At 40.7% G+C, this 20,102-nt stretch overlaps 1 protein-coding gene across 2 annotated transcripts in view; it reads right to left on the reverse strand.

Annotated features, from left to right (window-relative positions):
- Positions 1 to 456: 456 nt before the first annotated feature.
- Positions 457 to 20,102, reverse strand: part of setd3 (SET domain containing 3, actin histidine methyltransferase) — a 130,161-nt gene continuing 110,515 nt past the window's right edge. For both annotated transcript variants that reach the window (XM_067991972.1, XM_067991971.1), the window contains 6 exons: positions 19,462 to 19,576; positions 17,354 to 17,428; positions 15,089 to 15,255; positions 13,090 to 13,175; positions 3,933 to 4,093; positions 457 to 3,635 (listed from right to left, as the gene is read on the reverse strand). In XM_067991972.1, the coding sequence (XP_067848073.1) occupies positions 3,162 to 3,635; positions 3,933 to 4,093; positions 13,090 to 13,175; positions 15,089 to 15,255; positions 17,354 to 17,428; positions 19,462 to 19,576 (1,078 nt within the window). In that variant the 3' untranslated portion in view covers positions 457 to 3,161. The remainder of the gene's footprint in view (positions 3,636 to 3,932; positions 4,094 to 13,089; positions 13,176 to 15,088; positions 15,256 to 17,353; positions 17,429 to 19,461; positions 19,577 to 20,102) is intronic.

Raw genomic sequence — 20,102 nt, forward strand, 5'->3', positions numbered from 1 at the left:
TGTAACTGACTTGGCACATGTCTGTTAATGTACTTTGCTTGGTCTCCTAAACAGTGGCTTAAGGTACCTGCAGCCCAACTCCACTCTGAGCAGCCATCCACTTGCGAGAAAACTTCCTATTCAAGCTAACAGGAGACGCGTTAATACTTGCTGTTATAATACATTGCAGCTTCAGAGCGGGCAGTGCTCCATAATTGTGATTTTTCCTTTTGAATCAGAATACAACACACCTACATAAAATAAACCATGTTGTTTGAAGCAATCTTCATTTTCCCTACCTTAAATTAAGATTTCTCCTTTGTGCTGTGGTTTACAAATCTGAGCAAAAATATTTCTGCAATACAGTGGAGAGGAGCCAGAAACGGAAGCCACAAATTTGCAAACAAACAAAAAGAAAATCAGTAGCAAATGGAAAGAATATTTTCTCAAAAACAAAATGTGCCCCAAATCATCATCTTTGGAAGGTGAGCTACTTTAATTTCATTCTTCAAAGTAATCACATTCAAGAGGAAATGCAGCCTGAACTTTCAAGGGAAAAATAAGGCCCTTTCACTGAAAACACTGACCTTTCTTCACATTTTCACATTACTTGATCTCCTTTAATATTTTGAGGGTTGTAGAAGCATCTAGTCTAAAACCTACATGAATAGTGCAGGTAGTTCTCATTTTCTTTAAAGAACATTATAAAACATATAGGGTGTTCCATACTCTGTCTAATATTGGAGGACAAAGTACACACAATCTTATTAGTGAACAGTATTTCAGAGAGACACATAGGAGAAATGCACTCTCTCCCCCAAATTAGAAACTAAAAAAAATCCTTCAGAATAAAATTGATCTTCAGTTCTTGAAGGGTTAAATGAGCATTACAGCCAGGTAAATTATTAAAGTGAATAGTACAGAAGCTGCTAAATTTACAAAACTCACATGTATTCAAATAGAATAAAGGGGCGCATATTATATACACACAAGAATATAGACATAGCGGTTAGCCCTTTTCGTTCCAATGGTTCCGCCATCGCCCCAAATACGGTTTTCCTGATTCTCAGAATACAGCGAGGTCAGCATAGATCCTGCTCACACCACCATCAACATGATAAAAATAAATCCCACAATCTCATAATTCAAAGACAACTAATACAATTGTGCCTCAAAAAGATGTAAAGCTAATGGATTCAAACCATCAATTCTGCCATTACAATGGCAAAATACCCATCTATATGGGGCCAGTGAGTTGGTTTGAGCTATGAATTGTCACTCGATTCTGAAAAGGGGTAAATATTCTGTTTTTACACATCTCCAAATTCACTCTATTCAGTTGAGTCAATTCCTGCACTAAAAAAAAATTGAATTAGGCAATAATTTGAATGAAACAACACAAATAACAGCATTTGGTAATTTAGTAATAAAAAAATGTTGAATTATTAGATAATTTGAATTAAGCAACTTTGAATTATAAAGAGTGGACTTTATTTGGATGATGTTCCTGGCCAGTTAAGGCAGCGTCTCAGAATTTCACAGCTCAAAACAACCAAAAACAGTTCATCCATAGCATTAACCAAACTTGAACTTCAGATTCAGAGCTGCAGTCACAGCATCATATGAGCTCTGAACCAGATTGTGCCCAGCACCACGTGATGGCAATTTTCAGTTACTGGGGGCAACAGCAAATTATCAAAGGCCTAAGGGTGTAAGTCTTACCTAAATTAAATGTTATCAGCGTTGTATTGTACCGACATTCATTCTATAGAAACCGTACTCTCTTTGCTCCATATCTGAAAGAAAATGATTTTTCCCCTATAACAGTCACTGCACTATTACTTCATTTTAACCCAATCTTGGATAGATTGATCCAATATATGAGCAGAGTAACAAATATAGGTTAGAAGTAAGAAAATGGACGGCTTTGGTTAGGATAGGGGTTACATTACCAATTACTTGGGATAAGGGTGTGGAAAGAAAAGGGATGTAGGCATGGCTACTTTGGATCACCAAATTATGAAGGCTATTAAACCTCAGTCCTCACAGAATCCCCATTATTGTATGTGGAATAAAACCCAGCTTCTGGTAACCATCTACCCATGGTCTTTTGCAGATGGAATATGCATCTGGTTGAGGGGGGGGTCAAACAAATAGTACTAATGTTCTCATGGGAACTAAGGACCACACGAGCTTAAACTGTCGCAGACTAGAACAGACATTATTAGTCTAGATTTCCTTAACTGTTTGCAGATGACGCTGGTGCCAAGTGTATGAACCAATCAACATTATCAAAGACGCTTGAGCTTCTAAGGATCCATGAGTTTCTATTCTGTGGTTGTAAAAGGTTTGGCACTTCAGTTTGCCCAGTCAGAAAGTTGAGCCTCACTGGAAGTCATACTTCAGAATTCTATGTCAACCCTTATCTTGTGGTTATGTTTAATGCTTACAACGTGTCTGGAGCAGACATGATATTCCTAGCAGCCATATGGAACCATGACATTCAGTCTATGACATACCAGTTGGTTACTCACCCACCACTGATATCCTTTGCACCAATAAGAAACAAAAACTAGAAATAGCAACCACCTGATTATAATCGTCAACAAGGGGCAACTGGTTTGTGGTCAATGTGGATGGGTTTGAGTGCATATGAGTCTGCACTCCTGTGGAACTCCTTTAAATGTAGAAACAAAATGAATATTGTGTTTAAAAATATTAATTTAAAAAAAAACTTGTGTACCAAACATATGCATGTCATTAAAACAAAAAGATTTACTTCACACCAGCTTTTCACTGTTATATTGCTTTTCATTTGACCCAAAGCTTGTTTTTTTTTTGAACTAAAAGATTTTTTTTTTTAAAAACAAAACAAATCTTAAGTCATTGACTTTTGATGCTGAAAATGCACTTGAACTGATTCACACTCCTCCCTAAATCCATACCCAACACTGAGACTAGGCAAACATTGGCCAGAAACTATTTTAAGACCACTTCTTTTAAATAAACTGAAATTTTACTGGAAAGTACGCTCTTGTGACAAGACCATTTCAGCTCCACCTCGTCTCACCTTGAAAGGACATGATCAAATGTGCTGCACTTTCAGCTACTTGTAATGTTCAGAGTTCCCATTTGCACTTCACACTGGTATACGAGGACAAGCCTCTCTTTTTTATTATATTTCATGATTGTTCTTCAATTTCAACTGTTTCAGTGTGTTCACACTTTTCTGATGTAGTCTCTTTGGCATCTCCAGTCTCTTTGGCATCATTTTCTTGTTTTGGGCTCTCGTGACCTTTGGGATCGGTGCCATTGGGAAAAGTGCTCTCTCCATTCATTATGCCTCCCCCTCCCACAATCGCCTCGCCCAGGGCCTCCGTTAACTTCAACTCCTGCTCTCCTTCCTCATCACTGTTTAAATTTCTTAGGACCATCGGAATTTTTGAGTCTGTTACAGTGTTCTCCAGCATGGCGATGTTACTTTCCTCATATTTGGGAAGCGGTGCACCCTTGTCCTGGAGTTCTGTAAAATGCTCTCTTTTCGTAGCAGCACTCTTCACTGCTTTTTCCAAGATCCCCTTCTCTGCTGTACGGAGCTGGATGGCCATCTTGGTGTGGTAGGAAAGCTCTGGCTTTTCCAGCAGTGACTTATCATCCTAAAATCAGGGAGGTGGGGAGAGAGGAAGAGGAGGAGGATGGAGACATTTATTGCATATGGAAATGCTGACTTGACTTCATTTTCAAAAGGTTCAGACTTTCCATGCTAGCTAATGCAGTTTCACATAGAGACAATCCTCTCTTTTACAAAAAAAAAACAATAAACCCTATAAAACATTTAAACTGAGTTTCTATTTGTACATGCAAGACAAACACTAAATTGAAATCAATAAGGTTATTTGGATGATTTGCAAATTCCCTTCTATTTGAATTGAAAAAAAAAATGCAGAACTTACCTCAGTAGTAGTTTTATATGTTTTTAAGAGGAGTGCGGCTCTGGTTTCAAGAAAGGTCCACAGTTTGATTTCATTATCCCAGCTTACAGGGAAATCAGAATTTCCTAAGGTAAAGATCTTATCGATTGCATGCTCTCCCACAAGATGCTCTTTCAATTCATCTGTAATTAAATAAATTATAATTGAGAGCATTCAAACTTTGATACATCCAAGACCCTGGGGCCCGATTTCAGCATAAGGATAACTTGGGCCGATTACAATGTGGACAAAAAAAAGACGGTAGTATCCTCCCTGTCCCCTGCTTTGCTCTTAGAATATTTTTCTCCCCTTCTTTCTGCATCCCTCAAGTAGTATCCAGTTCCCCAGCTAAGAGAGCAGGCATGCTCTCATTTCTGAGGTATGTGCTAATGGCCACAAGGAGATGCACAGACTAGTTTGTGCTGACTTGCTTACAGATTTTCTCCTCCATCACCATATTGTCAGCCTCAGGCTCACTGTACAGTTGAGAACACAAATTCAGAGTTACCTAATTTTTTTATTTCAAGCAAACCTGTAAAACAACTTTTACTGAGCCGCTTTTCAATCCTGAAGAGTTCCACCCAAACATTCACCTATCTTTCTCTGGCAGATGCTGACCAATTTGCAGTGCGTTGCTGGCATTTCCTGTTTTTACAATAATGTAGTGAGGATATTGTTTCAAGAAAGGAGGGGCTAAGAAGAGGTGGACATGTTTGCCACCCTTCTGTCCAGATAAACCCAGAACTGACCATTATTTACTTGAAGTGCCATATACAGTATCAAATTTGGTTCAGTGGTGGTGCCCTCACCTCTGGGTCAGTAGGTTGTGGGTTTAAGCCCCACTCCAAAGACTTGATCACACAATCTAAGCTGAGACTTCACTGCAGTACTGGGGAAGTGCCACGTTTTGGGTGAGACTTTAAACTGAGGCCCGGTCTGCCTGCTCAGGTGGATGTAAAAGAAACCATGGCACTTTCAAAGAGATGGGGAGTTCTCCTGGTATCCTGGCCAACATTTATCCCTCATCATTAAACATCAGATTATCTGGTCATTTATCGCATTGCTGTTTCTGAGACCTTGCTGTGAAAAAATTGGCTACGCATTTCCTTACATTACAACAGTAACTACACTTCAAAAGTACTTCATTGACTATGAAGAGCTTTGGGATGTCCTGAGATTGTGACCTTTGACTCAGTTAAGTCACAGCAGGATGATAAAACCTAACCAAAAGACTATGTCACAATAATGGAACAGGCAACATAATGAAAGTGTTCTACTCCCCAGAGATCACAGTGCAATCCACCTTACTTGAGGTCAGCTCTGAATATGAGGTAATCAGGAAATAAAACATTAGGGATCCCCTAATTTTTTTAAAAAAACAATTTATCTTGATGAAATGTTTTGATTAATTAACCAACTTACATTACAAAGTCTGGGTCAGAAAAAGGCTATATTTCATACAAATGAATGCAGTTCGCATCAATTCCCATCATGTTCTATTGGATCGTTCAGCTTTTTCCAATATTTTTATTGAAATTCAGCGGTGACTTATGCACATTGACTTCAGATTTTAGCTACATTCTCATTATCAAACGTATTTTAATTCCATGTCTGACACCCCAGGTTTCCCATCTCTCTTCTTTCACCAGAATGATAGCAGGGTGAATGATTAAAGGGTTCAATTATGAGGACAGGTTGCATAAACTTGTCTTATATTCCCTTGAGTTTATAAGGTTGAGGGGTGATCTAATCGAGGTATTTAAAATGATTAAAAGATTCAATAGGGTAGATATAGAGAAACTATTTCGTCTGGTGGGAGAATCTAGAACAAGGGGGCATAACCGCAAAATAAGAGCTAGGCCATTCAGGAGTGAAATCAGGAAGCACTTTTTTTTACACAAAGTTGTAGTGAAATCTGGAACTCGGTCCCCCAAAAAACTGTGGATACTGGGTCAATTGAAATTTTCAAGACTGAGATCGATAGATTTTTTGTTGGGTAAGGGTATCAAGGGATATAGAACAAAGGCAGATAAATGGAGTTGAGGTACAGGTCAGCTACGATCTAATTGAATGGTGAAAGAAGCTCGAGGGGCTGAATGGCCTATTCCTATCCCTAAGTATAGCAGCTAACATGGCTTCAGAGGAGGAAGATCCTGTCTAGCCAACCTCCTCAACTTCTTTGAGGAAGTAACATCCCAAGTGGACTACGAAACAGTGTACTTAGACTTCCAAAAGGCATTTAACAAAATTCCTCCTGATATGCTATTGGTTAAACTCAAAGCAGTGAAGATTCAGGGTAAACCCTAGTTTTGAATAAAAAACTGGTTGAAGGGTAGAAAGTAATGAGTACTCATTAGCGGAGTTATGTCAGGGTGGGGGGGAATAAGCAACACCTGCAAGCATAAAAGAAAGAACTTGTATTTATATAGCGTCTTTCACAACCCCTCAAGACATCCCAAATAGCTTCACAGCCAATGAAGTACTTTTGAAGTGTTGTCATTGTTGTGATGTGCCAAAAGGTCCCTCAAATAGGAATGAGATAAATGACCAACTAAACTGTTTTAGCGGTGCCGGTTGAGGGATAAATGTTGGCCAAGCCACTGGAAGAACTCCCCTGCTCTTCTTCAAATAGTGCCATAGGATCTTTTACGTCAATCTGAGAGGGCAGGCGGGACCTCGGGTTAACACCTATCTGAAAGATAGCACCTCTGACAGTGCAGCACTCCCTCAGTACTGCACTGGAATGAGTAAGTCAGCCGAGATTTTGTGCTCAAGTCCCTAGAGTGGGGCTTGAACCCACATCCTTCTGACTCAGAGGCGTGAGTGCTACCATTGATCAATGGTGTTGAAAAAGCTGCGGATGAAGTGGAAAGGGATCTAGGAGTCTTAGTTGACTTGATGCTAAACATGTCCAATCAATGCAGAGCAGTAATCGACAAAAAACAACAGAATGTTGAACTACAGAGCTAAAACAGTAGAATACAAGTCAAAGGAAGTAATGATCAAACCGTACAGTGCTCTGGTCAGACTGCACCTTGCGGACTGCATCCAGTTCTGGTTGCCAAGACACAAGGGAGGCATTCAAGTGCTGGAGGCAGTGCAGAGAAGAGCCATGAGGCTAATCCGTGATGTCAGGGTCTAAGTTATGAAGATAGACTGGAGAGACACTGGCTTTTCAGTCTGGGTACTTCTGGATGGATGGACTAATATGAGCCAAATGGTATTTCTGGAACATGGTAATGTAGTGATCCAGAGAACATGAGTTCACATCCTACCACAGTAATTTGAGAATTTGAATTCAGTTTTAAAAATCTGCAAATAAAAGTTGGTATCAATGAACCTGTCGGATTGTCCTTTAAAACCCAACAGGTTCACCAATGTCCTTTAGGGAAGGGATCTGGCCATCCTTACCCATATGTGACTCCAGTCCCACACTAAAGCAGTTGACTCTTTAGTGCCCTCTGAAATGGCCTAGCAAGCATCTCAGTTGTAGCAAATTCTGGGTAACTAGGGATGGCCTTGCCAGCGATGACAACATCCAGAGAATGAATTAAAAAACATTGTAACTATCTTGTGATCTTCCCATGCCTTCATATTCCTTAGCTTTTTACACGCCCTTAGTTTTTTTAATGTCTATCTATTATTTGGCTGAGGTGATCTGTTCTATCATTCCACTCATGACTCCTGTGTTTCTCTCCTTTTTCTGATTGTATTACTATGCCTGTCCCACCTCTTACAGTTCTGAAGAAGGGTCTAAAACGTAAACCTGTTTGTTCTCTGCACGGATACTGACTGATCTGTTTCATTCCCCCCCCCCCCCCACTCCCCCAAAATTTTCTGTTTTTGTTTCTGACCATTTTGAACTAACATAAACAGCTGTATTATTCCCCCATTTCCCAAAATTTTCTTCCTTCCTCTGCTGACGACGCTGACTGTTGCTGGCCCTAGTAGCCACCTTGTACCTTGCGTGAATGGCCATTTTTATGTGCAAGCCCAGACAGCAATTATCTGCAGCCTATTCACTGAAGGCGGGGGGGAAAAAAAAAAATCACAGCTCAGCTGGATCCTGTCTTCACTCGATGTGTACACATGCACACTTTCCAGCAGAAGCCACCTGAATACTAATAAGAAGCAGGCACCCTGGCTAATTTCTTTTCCTCTCCCTGTCCTAGGGGGTCCCGATACTAGTTGCAGCACCCCAGCTGCTGTCTTAGCTGAGATAAGCTAACTCCGCACCGCACCAGGACCGTGTAAACGATCAGGAGTTAAACCAGACATTTATTATCCCTCAGCACCGTGTAAGTGTCTGTGGGAACTAACAGCCCTCAAACCTACTTAACATCTAGATTATTTAATTTTAAGAATTTCAAAGTGCCATTATCTCAAGTATGTGATGCCCAGTAGATGTAGGCTTGCACTGCACAAAAAGAGTTAGAATATATAACATTTCACTAACTAAATTAATTTTTTAAATACTGTGGGTTCTTAAACTGCGAGGAGCATCTCCCTGCAGGGACAGGGGCTGTCCCAGGGCAGGAGTGAAGAACTGACCCTCAAGAGGATACAAATTAAATAATTACACTCCCTCATTAAATGATCCAGAGAAGTGATTAGAGATTTTGGTTTGCAAGCATTCTCACTGCACAATGCTCACTTATTGCTGCGATACAAACAGGACTTCACAGAACCACGCACTTCTGCTGCTGTACCTTGCCTTCTGTTTAATTATCATCTCCCATTGAGTCATCTCATGACTCCAAACGCACTCGGTCAGTCTCTTGCTGGTTGCGAGGGTGGATTTAGGGGGTAATGTGGCTGTTTCCCACCACCACCACCCCCTTTTATTATTTAATTTGTCTGACAAACACGAGCAAAGTCCTAAAGTCCTTTAAAGTCCTAAAAACCATTCGCCATGCTGAACGGATGGTAAATAAATGGGAGTGTTGCTGGCTGAGTGGCAGGTTGAGAAAGCTCTTAATTCCTTGTAGTACAAACTGCTCCATCACTTGCTGGAGCCCCTCCCAAGTTCCTGCTGTAGTGCTTCAGGAAGAAGCAGAGACTGATATGGACAAGCTGACTCAGCGCAGTGAGTACTGCTCAGTACCTACACAGTATTCTCGCATCACTGCCCAACTCCCTGTTTAACCTTTTCCACATTTAAAAAAAATAATCAGCATTTTTCACAACAAACTCACTTTTTATACATAATCCAAAAAGTTACAACTGGCTATTTTTAGATGGTAGGATTCCCTGAACAGCACTGCAAAATAGAAGTTATCAGTAATTCTTGAAATAGCTTCATTTAAGTCTTAAAACTAAATGCTAAATGAGTTTTTAAATTCGCAAAGGAAACTGCAGAGAAAATTATTTTCATTTGCTTAGCAAGTCAGTCTCACAATTTTGTAACAGAACAGCCTTTTGATTATGTTCATCAGTTTAACTGACGCAACATTTTTCATCAGTGGGTATGTTCTCTTATATGAACACAGATTGAATTCACATGATGCACCATGCACATTATAAAATCTTTACATCAAAGGTCTAATGCACCAAATACAATGCTATAAATTAATGCCCTATATCCCAAATCAGAGCAAGTAATTGGGGTGGTGGAATGGTTCTCAGTGGGCATGGGAGGATGACACTTTTACAGAGTTTCAGAACCCTTAGCTACATAGAACCTTCTCATAGTACGTCTTTAGCAAATAAAGTAAGGATGAGATGGATGACCAGTTTACAGCCTATAAATTTGGAAGTGGCAGTGCCCGTTTTTCAGACGCTGACCGGCCTGAGCCCCCAATACGACGAGCAAGAAGTGCACGCGCATTTCTAGCCTTACATGCGCCACTGGCCATATTGAGAATGGACAAAAAAAATTGCCGTACAGTGCCCACGCCTGAAATAAGTGCTGGATCCTGTGCGCATGCAAATAAGAGGCCTAACGCCTCTTGGAGGCCCACACCACAAAATTGGTTTGCCCGAAAGAAGCAAGCACTGGCTATACTCAGGAAAACCAGGCCTCGGGACCACCTGTTATTAACAAGATAAGTTATTGAAATACACTTACCTGAATATAGAGCCAGGAGGAACAGGAGTGCTCCTCCCGATCCCACATTTAAAGAACACGGGCTGCTGCGGCTTCTCCTCCTCCCCCCCAACCCGATCGCCACCGCACCCCGATCCCTTTGGCCTTCGATCACCCCCCCACCTCCACTCCCACTCCAGCCCCTGACCCCCCAGCCCCGGAACCAGCCCTCACTTACCTGAGGGCTGCTGCGACTGGGCAGTACAGATACTGAGTGAGCAGTCGGAAATTTCTAAAATGTAAAACTACGTTCTACAAGTTTGATTATTAAATAACAAAATCCCTTTTCTTGTTACTTCTGAGTGTCATGAGGTGAAGTCATTAACCATTAAAGCTGTTGACGAATTTTTATTTGCAGTAAAGGAAATATCAGAACTCCCAGCTCCTGCCCCATCCCTATCCTGTCGCTCATCCAGTTTTAGATTTGGCAGAAGATGTAATATTATCGGCAGAATGTACAGGGAAACCCAGAAATCCATCAGCATCTTGGTACATAAGAACATAAGAAATAGGAGCAGGAGTAGGCCAATCGGCCCCTCGAGCCTGCTCCGCCATTCAATAAGTTCATGGCTGATCTGATCCTAACCTCAAATCTAAATTCATGTCCAATTTCCTGCCCGCTCCCCATAACCCTTAATTCCCTTTACTTCTAGGAAACTGTCGATTTCTGTTTTAAATTTATTTAATGATGTAGCTTCCACAGCTTCCTGGGGCAGCAAATTCCACAGACCTACCACCCTCTGAGTGAAGAAGTTTCTCCTCATCTCAGTTTTGAAAGAGCAGCCCCTTATTCTAAGATTATGCCCCCTCGTTCTAGTTTCACCCATCCTTGGGAACATCCTTACCGCATCCACCCGATCAAGCCCCTTCACAATCTTATATGTTTCAATAAGATCGCCTCTCATTCTTCTGAACTCCAATGAGTAGAGTCCCAATCTACTCAACCTCTCCTCATATGTCCGCCCCCTCATCCCCGGGATTAACAGAGTGAACCTTCTTTGTACTGCCTCGAGAGCAAGTATGTCTTTTCTTAAGTATGGAGACCAAAACTGTATGCAGTATTCCAGGTGCGGTCTCACCAATACCTTATATAACTGCAGCAATACCTCCCTGTTTTTATATTCTATCCCCCGAGCAATAAAAGCCAACATTCCGTTGGCCTTCTTGATCACCTGCTGCACCTGCATACTAACTTTTTGATTTTCTTGCACTAGGACCCCCAGATCACTTTGTACTGCAGTACTTTCCAGTTTCTCGCCATTAAGATAATAACTTGCTCTCCGATTTTTCCTGCCAAAGTGCATAACCTCACATTTTCCAATATTGTATTGCATCTGCCAAATCTCCGCCCACTCACCCAGCCTGTCTATATCCCCCTGTAGGTTTTTTATGTCCTCCTCACTCTCCACTTTCCCACCCATCTTTGTATCATCTGCAAACTTTGATATGTTACACTCGGTCCCCTCCTCCAAATCGTTAATATAGATTGTAAAGAGTTGGGGACCCAGCACCGACCCCTGCGGAACACCACTGGCTACTGGTTGCCAGTCCGAGAATGAACCATTTATCCCAACTCTCTGCTTCCTGTTAGATAACCAATCCTCCACCCATGCCAGAATATTACCCCCAATCCAGTGATTCTTTATCTTGAGCAATAATCTTTTATGTGGCACCTTGTCGAATGCCTTCTGGTACTCAAAATTATTATTCATGTCAAATGAATTATTCACTTATCAAGGTACAACAGTATAAGGAAGTTATATTCATATTTTATATGTACACACATTCTGTGATGGATTATTCGCCATGGTTCTTGTGGTTTAAAAAGAGGTTCTCCTCCAGGTGTTATGAGTAGCAAACCTTACAGGGAAAAAGTTTTCTTTTGGTACTTTCCCTTTAACAGAGCACTGTGGAATGCCATTGTTGAATTGCCTCTTTTCCTGCACTGTATTATATTTACACACACACTTATTCATGTTACAAGAACAGTACCCCTTTACTATCACCTGGGGACCGATCCAGAGAAGCCTTTACCCCCGCCCCCCCCCCCACAAAAAAACACAACTAGATGAGTTGGGAGCCCCAGCTGATATGAAATACTTGCACCCAATGGAGGTGCTCCAAGCCTGCCTGTGCAATCCACGTGAGCAGAGGTGCTTGGCAAAACAACATGAATATACAACATAAAATGAGAATCACTCTTAACAGGTAGCAAAATATGAACAGGAAAAGACCAGCTGGTCCATCGAGCCTGCCCCACACCATGATGGCGGGAGCATCACGACTAAACACTTCCTCCCTCTCTTTCCCCCCCCCCAACCCAATATATTTTGTGATTTATTTTAAGAGGGAATTTGGGGGGAATTACTGTTGCAGGGAGGAGTCTCCCTAGCATTTCTTTCTTTAAAAAGGCACTAACAAGAAGTTTCACCAATGAGATTCAATACACCCAACTTAATGGAAAAAAATCCACAATATGTGAAGAACAAATGAAGAAAAATCAGGTTGCATAAATAAAGACAAGATTACGTAAATCCCTAGAAAGCTTTTTAACTTGAAAAAAAGATAACACTTGCAGGAAAAATGACATTATTAATAGTAATTCTCAATACATCTGAGTGACAAATCAAGGTAGCCTTTTAACAATTACAGTAAAGGCAATAAATAAAAGAATTTGCCATCCCTAATGCTGACCTAGTATTACTTAAGACAGTCTGAGAAATAGCAAAAGGTACAGTCATTGATGACTGGAGTAAATTATGTGGAAGAAGAGACACAAATGAACAAGAGCATCATTATGCATCAACAGCAGAGAGTGCGCTGGCCAATGTCCACAAAGACATGTATCACCAGCAAGTCCAAAACCTAGTCAATGGTATAGATCATCACAAACAAGATCTCAGGAATGATCTCACTTTAGGGGTCTGTTATAAACTGCTCAAGTTTCTCTTTTGCAGTTCAAGGGAGTCGTTTTAGCCCTTTGAGACTACTGTCTCACAACCACTCTTATCAATATCCCCCTTTTTGAAAAGAAAAATGGGGAAAAGCTTTTACCTTCAGTCATGCAGAAGACCCGCAGGAAAGCCAACAGCTGGGCTGAGATAGGAGGCTCGCTGCAATGCAGAGCAAAAACACTGGACCTGACGGAAACACATGGACACTGAAGCTTAGTCGGTCAGATTAATTCACGTCGTCGGCTTCAACAAGCATCTAACGGTATCAAAGGTAAGTTATCAGTGCAGCAACTGCAAACCAGGAAATGACCTAGCGATAGTTTGAGTACACAGCTTATAATGAAGAGCATGTGGCCACAGATTATAAGATGTACCATCCCATTTCTAATTACTGACAGCCCATTCTGATTAAGCTTTTTATCAATAATGGGGTAAGTTTTTCACTTTTGCAGCTCCAACATAGAGCATCGCACGTTGGGAGCACATATCGGATACGGAGGATCATGCACCCATGATTCAACTCGACCAAGTTCTCATCCACTTAAATTAATAGACAATAACTTGGGTGGGCTCCATAATTAATGTGCAATCTTCTGCACCCAATATTCCGATATTGAGCTTCCGGCATGTATGCTTTGCTCTGGGAGTGCAAAAAGTGGAAAATTACCCCTACGATTAGTGATCATTAACCTTTTGTGTGAAAATTAATGTTCCCTACTTTTTCTCCAATGCTTTTGCTGCTCACTCTTCCCCTGAGGCACCATGCATCATCCTTCAACTGGGAGAGGGGATGGATGGGTTAGAGACTTTGAGTTTGTTGGAATGCCATTCTATGTGTAGCTAATAAGGAGAAAGGCACGACATACTTACATTAATTGTTCAAGACAGTAAGAGTGAAAAGAAGAAAACTGAGTTTAATCTGAAAGGCAGCAATGAAATGCTTCAGTGGTCTTCTGTGCTGTGTCATGGAGTGATAGGGGCGCAGGTTTGTGTCTGTGAGTTGAGACACAGTGACTTAATGATTTCTTATTGATTAGGGCAGGAACTGAGCAGAAGCTAGCCACTTGTTCACAGGGAAATAGCTCTCATCATCATATAAATAGAAAGCCTCAGACGTGCGGTCCTCAGCATATCATATAAGATACACCTTATGAGCTCAAGATCAAAAGAAATTGTGTATAGCTACACTGCGCTTATTATTGTAGTTTCATTTCAAGCGCAGTTTTGTGCTTTGAACTCTTGTCTACTCTTAACCAGTCAAACCCATTTTAGCTAGTACCATTAAGAAAGGAGGCCTTGATCTCCCCATGTTGATTTGGACCCAATATGGTATTAAATGAGGGGAGCCAGTAGGCAGCCTCCTTCAGGTCTCAGAACTCAACATTTGGGGAGCTAAATTTAAAACACTTAAAATATTATAGTGTAGCAAGAAAAACCCTTCAAAACATTCTAGTGTACATTTGATTATCCCACTGATGCTTTAAACAATATGGCTTGGGTGAGAAAAAGGCACAATCCATTCTACTTAAGTTCCATCTCTATAAGGCTGTCTTTGGGAGCCATACAAAACGTGTGTTGAAGTGAGTAGGGTGTCAGAGGGCACTTTATTTGCTTTCTCTATTAATTAGCATTATATCAGAGGTTGTGGCATATCAGAGTCTTACAGTGAAGGGACAGTGCATGTATTATGTGAACACTTTGGTCAAGGAAAATGCAGAATCCTTGTTGTTGTAAATGCAACACTTTGTCTTAAGCTGACTAACAGAATTCCTAAGAGCCTTCAGGGATCAGACTTTATTCTTTGTTTTTCTCACCTGACAGAGGGATCCAGGCTGTGCCTAAAGCTTGGAAGGGGAGAAATTGCATTCAAATAGTCAGATCAACACAAAGGAACTGCATTTACCGCAACAAAGCTTCATGCATCAGTTTGGATGAAACATTGATTAAAATTTAAATGTTAAGAGAACAACGAGAAAAAAGATTTTTGTCTCCTCAATCTACTTCTATTGTAACACTTTGTGCAAAAGATGTTATTTGCCTATTGGAACTGACAGTAGAATGGTGAGAGATGGATGAAACCCTTTATATAAAATACTTACGTTGGTATGCCAGCACGAGCTAAAACTTCTGCTTTCATAGCATACAGTCGGTCACTTTTACTCACTCCCAGCTTTATTTTCACTCTGTCGTGTGAGTTATTATTGAAGAAAAACCCATTGTGTATCACAAACTCAGCATTGGAGCGGGTCCCATAGAAAATGTAGATCTGAAAGATTCAAATATCGTGCGTTAGTTCAGTACAAATTGTCTGGAGAAGTGGGCGTAAACCCAAGACCCCAAGTCTCGGGCACTGGTGCTCATGCTTTTACTGAGAAGGTCTCCTCTATCTGAAAGAGGACAGAGTTCCAGCAATTTTGGCTTAGTTCATAAGTGTACTTTTCAAAATGATTCAGGGATTTCCTGAATTTTCAACCTGCTTACTAGCAGTCCAGAGTGAGCAGAAGGAGCCAGGAGCAAGTTCTAAAAGGTCAATGTCATCCAGATTTGCAAGAAAGGCATGTGACAGAAATCTCAGCCGACTGTAAAAATTTTTTTTAAAGCAAGATGCACAATAAAGGCAACAATGGTGAAGCATTAGAATTTTGATACTCTTAAAGAAAGTGTATTTACATTGCAATACACAAGTATATGGGCTTAAATGGTCGAACTTCCTATCGGTGAAGTTCACGTATGAACCTGTAACTCACTAGGCTTGAGCACATAATTTAGGCTGGTACTTAGTGCAGTACTGAGGGAGTGCGGCACTGTCAGAGGTGCCGCCTTTTGTTTGAGACATTAAACCGAGACCCCATCTGCCCTCTCAGGTGGACGTAAAAGATCCCACGACACTTCTCGAAGAGAAGCAGGGGAGTTCTCCCAGTGTCCTGACCAACATTTATCCCTCAACCAACACCTAAAACAGGTGGTCTGGTCATTTATTTCATTGCTGTTTGTGAGACCTTGCTGTGTGCCATTTTTCCTACATTACAACAGTGACTACACTTCAAAAGTACTTCACTGGCTGTAACGTGCTTTGGAACATCTCGAGGTCATAAAAGGTGCTCTATAAATGCAAGATCTTTCTTTAATGAGCTTGTACTACATTCCTGTGCACGCTATTTTAAAATTTAAAACAAACAGGTTAATGCCTGCGTAAAAATAGCATACACAGGAAGGCAGTACAAGTACGTTAAACATTTATACATGAACTTTATTGTTCTAACCTTAAGAGCAGCAAATTGCTGACGGTTTGTAAATAGGTTGTTTTAAAACTACTGTAATGTGGTTAACAAAATCCAAAGAAATTCATAAAATAATTTTTCATTTATCAGTGAAACCGAATAAATAGGAGGTGGCAGACAAGATGGTGTAAATCTAATTCAAATTTCCTTTGCGCCAATGCACTTGAATGTATCAGCTTGCTATAGTCATGAGTTAGCAAACTATCCCATTCTTCAGAAATTATAATTTTTACTAATACTTTACAGCATTCTTTACAGTTAATTTAGCAAAACACACTGATGTCAGCCTGGACTGCATTGAGTCCGACTCAGGTAACATTCCCCCTGCTATCCTACCCCTGTTGTACATTGTGACCTTGAAGAGTCTGGGTTTGTCATGAAGAAGCTGCAGTTTCACTGTACTTTCACAAGATCTTCCAGGTCTTTACCCAAGCTCGGTGTACCTTTATGCAATGTAGAAAAACTAAAGCAGCCTTAATAGTAAAACAGTACCACATTCAAGTACCCAGAAATTGTCTGAAAAATGAAATGAACTTATTAATAGGGTTAATGTTAGCATTAAGCCTCAAAGAAGCTGGTCAAATTATTCACTTTTACCTTTTTTTTTTAAAACCCAGAAGTCTCGGTCATCCCATTTGTGTAGTTTTAGGTGCGATTTGTAGTATTTTACCCACCAATAACCGAAAAAGAGGACAATTTGCAGTATCCCGCCTTAAATGCCCTGTAAAACAGTAGTGTTGTTCCTCCCTATATATAACATTATATTACATAGAATTTCCAGCATAGAAACAGGCCATTCGGCCCAACTGGTCTATGCCAGTGTGTATGTTCCACAGGAGCCTCCTCCCGCCCTACTTCATCTAACCCTATCAGCATAAATTCTAAACATATAACATGATTCCCAGATGGTTCATCTGCGCACTCACAGTACTTCTGTAGGGAATTATAACTTTACTGAAACTCCTGTTTTCCTTGTTTTTTTATTTTAAAAAAAAACAAATGCCATTATGTAATGAAATTATGTTAATGTGGTTTGGTTACAAAATCTCCTAGAAATGTGAAACCAATTATCATCTTCCTTACCTGATCTTCGGCTTTGTAGTCCTGTAAAGCAACACATTCACAACGGTCATCCTCCAGGTTGTACCCAGTTGTGATCTACAAAGGGAAGGACTGAAGGTAAGACAGACGTGTAATAAAGTGGCACGGATTTCCCAAGCTTCCGTATCCTAGGCTTCCTCAGGTCTGAGCAAAAGCACAGCCTGTGCAAAACTGCAGCTGAAGCAAAGATGAATATTTTCCTTTCCTTTGCATTTTGTAAGGCAAAAACAAATGACAGTTTACCCATTCTGATGTCAAGATTTAATTGCATTTTTAGCACTCTCAAGTGCTTGTTCTCATTAGCCATCTCCTTACATCGTCCAATCACAATTAATGTCTTTTTTCCATACAAAGAAATAGGGTGTGAAAAAACATTTTTTTTTACTATTATGCAATGAATGGATGGAAGGCTGGGGATTTAAGGGCATATACCCCTTGTTTGGGGTTTGTACATGTGCACTTGTAAAACTACCTCCCCATATAGACCCATTAGCGTCCCAATATGCGCAATTGTTAACCACCCTGGCCATCCACTAATAGTTTATCTGCATTACCCTTCTCACCCAACAGAAGTGCACCCACTAGGAACATAGGAAAATAGGAACAGCCCCTTGAGCCTGTTCTGCCATTCAATAAGATCATAGCTGATCTGTGACCTAACTCCATATATCCACCTTAGCCCCATATCCCTTAATGCCTTTGGTTAACAAAAATCCATCAATCTCAGATTTAAAATTAACAATTGAGCCAGCTTCAACTGCCATTTGTGGAAGGGAGCTCTTAACTTCTCCCACCCTTTGCATGTAGAAGTGTCTCCTAACTTCACTCATGATAGTCCTGGCTCTAATTTATAGCCTATGTCCCCTAGTCCTAGACTCCCCAGCCAGCAGAAATAGATTATCTTTATCTGCCCTACCAGTTCCCCTTAATGTTTTGAAAACTTCCATCAAATCACCCCTTAATCTTCTAAATTCCAGGGAATACAACTCTAGTTTGTGTAATCTCGCCTCGTAATTTAACCCTTGGATTCCAGGTAGAATTCTAATAAATCTACGTTGCATTCTCTCCGAGACCAATAAATCCTTCATAAGGTGCAGTGCCCAGAACTAAACACTGTACTCCAGGTGTAGTCTAACCAGGGCTTTGTATAGCTGTAGCATAACTTCTAACCCCTTTGTATTCTGGTCCTCTAGATATAAAGGCCAGCATTCCATTAGCTGTTTTGATTATATTCTGTACCTGTCTGATATTTTAATGATCTATGTACATGGACCCCTAAGTCTCTTTGGGTCTCCACTGTTTTGAGCTTTTCACCATTTAGAAAGTACTCTGATCTATCCTTTTTAGGTCCAAAGTGGATGTCCCCATACTTGCCTACTTTGAAATCCATTTGCCATAGTTTTAGTTTTGCCTATTCAAAGTTTTGGCCAGCTTCAAGTGTTACTTGATTTAGGAACATAGGAAAAGTTGTAGGCCATTTGGTCCTTCAAGCCTGTTCCACCATTCAGTTAGATCATGGCTAACCTGTACCTCAACTCCATTTACCCACCGTTGTTCCATAATCCCTTGATACCCTAACCTAACAAAAATCTACCTATTGCAGTCTTGAAAGCTCCAATTGATCCAGCATCCACAGCCATCTGGGGAGAGAGAATTCCAGATAAATTTTAAGATAATGACCTCTTGTTCTTGATTTCCCAGCGCAGGAAGTAGTTTCTCTGTATCTACCCTATCGAAACCTTTAGAACAGGCTCATTCATGCCCATTAAAAACATATCACAGGTGAGATTGAACAATTACTGCATCAGAAGTCATTGAGCTCCACAGCCACTGCTTGTGCTGAAGTCTGTGGCCCAGGTCATTCTGGATTGCTGGAGGAAGCAGGCTGGTCAGCGTGGCATGCAGTAATGAGGACCTAACAGGCAGGCAACCGTTTAATTTTATTTGAAAAGACAGTGCCTAAACTTCTTTGTCACTGGGCTGCTTGCTGGTAGCTACAGAATTGTAAGATCAAATTGCTCAATTTAGAAGGAACTTTAGAAGATGCAGAATAAATTCCTTATAGTGCATAAGTGGATACTTTCACTCACCAAGCCATTGGTGTGGTTACACATATCCCACAGAGGTATAAGGGCCAAAGTGACCCGGGAACCATCTTCAGTTGGAATTTGATTCTGGCGGGTCATGACCGAAGAGACAGCCCATCTGTAATGAAACAGAAAAATGGAGCGGTTATGAAATTTGAAAGCAAGTGTTTATATATATTTGCAAGTTCAAGGATATGTCGCACTGGTTTCATAAATCAGAACTCGGACACGCCTCAAGGTCAAGCCACCGTCCTTCCTTCAAAAGCTTCCAAAAACTCTTTCTTTGAGCATACTTTCAGTCATTCTATACCCCCCTCCCCACAAATGCTTCCCAACTCCTACTCAGCATTCTCCTCTCCCTTGGAAAGCACTCTGACACTGCATGTGAGAAGCACTATATAAACACGCATTGCTGTCTGTTTATATACCCTGTCAGAGTGTTTTCACCAGTCATTTTTCAAACACCAAATCTCATAGAAGGTTCACACCATAAACAAAAAACAGTTCTTAATTGAGTACTACAACGGCCTGCAATTCGGCAGAGCTCGTCTTTCAAGTTAATTTCTCCTTTAATCCTGTGACTGAAGGTACTATTAATGGCAAGCACTTAAGTTATAAACCACATTCTACACTTTATAGAGCAG

Source organism: Heptranchias perlo, chromosome 10 (assembly GCF_035084215.1).
Source record: "Heptranchias perlo isolate sHepPer1 chromosome 10, sHepPer1.hap1, whole genome shotgun sequence".
NCBI lineage: Eukaryota > Metazoa > Chordata > Chondrichthyes > Hexanchiformes > Hexanchidae > Heptranchias > Heptranchias perlo.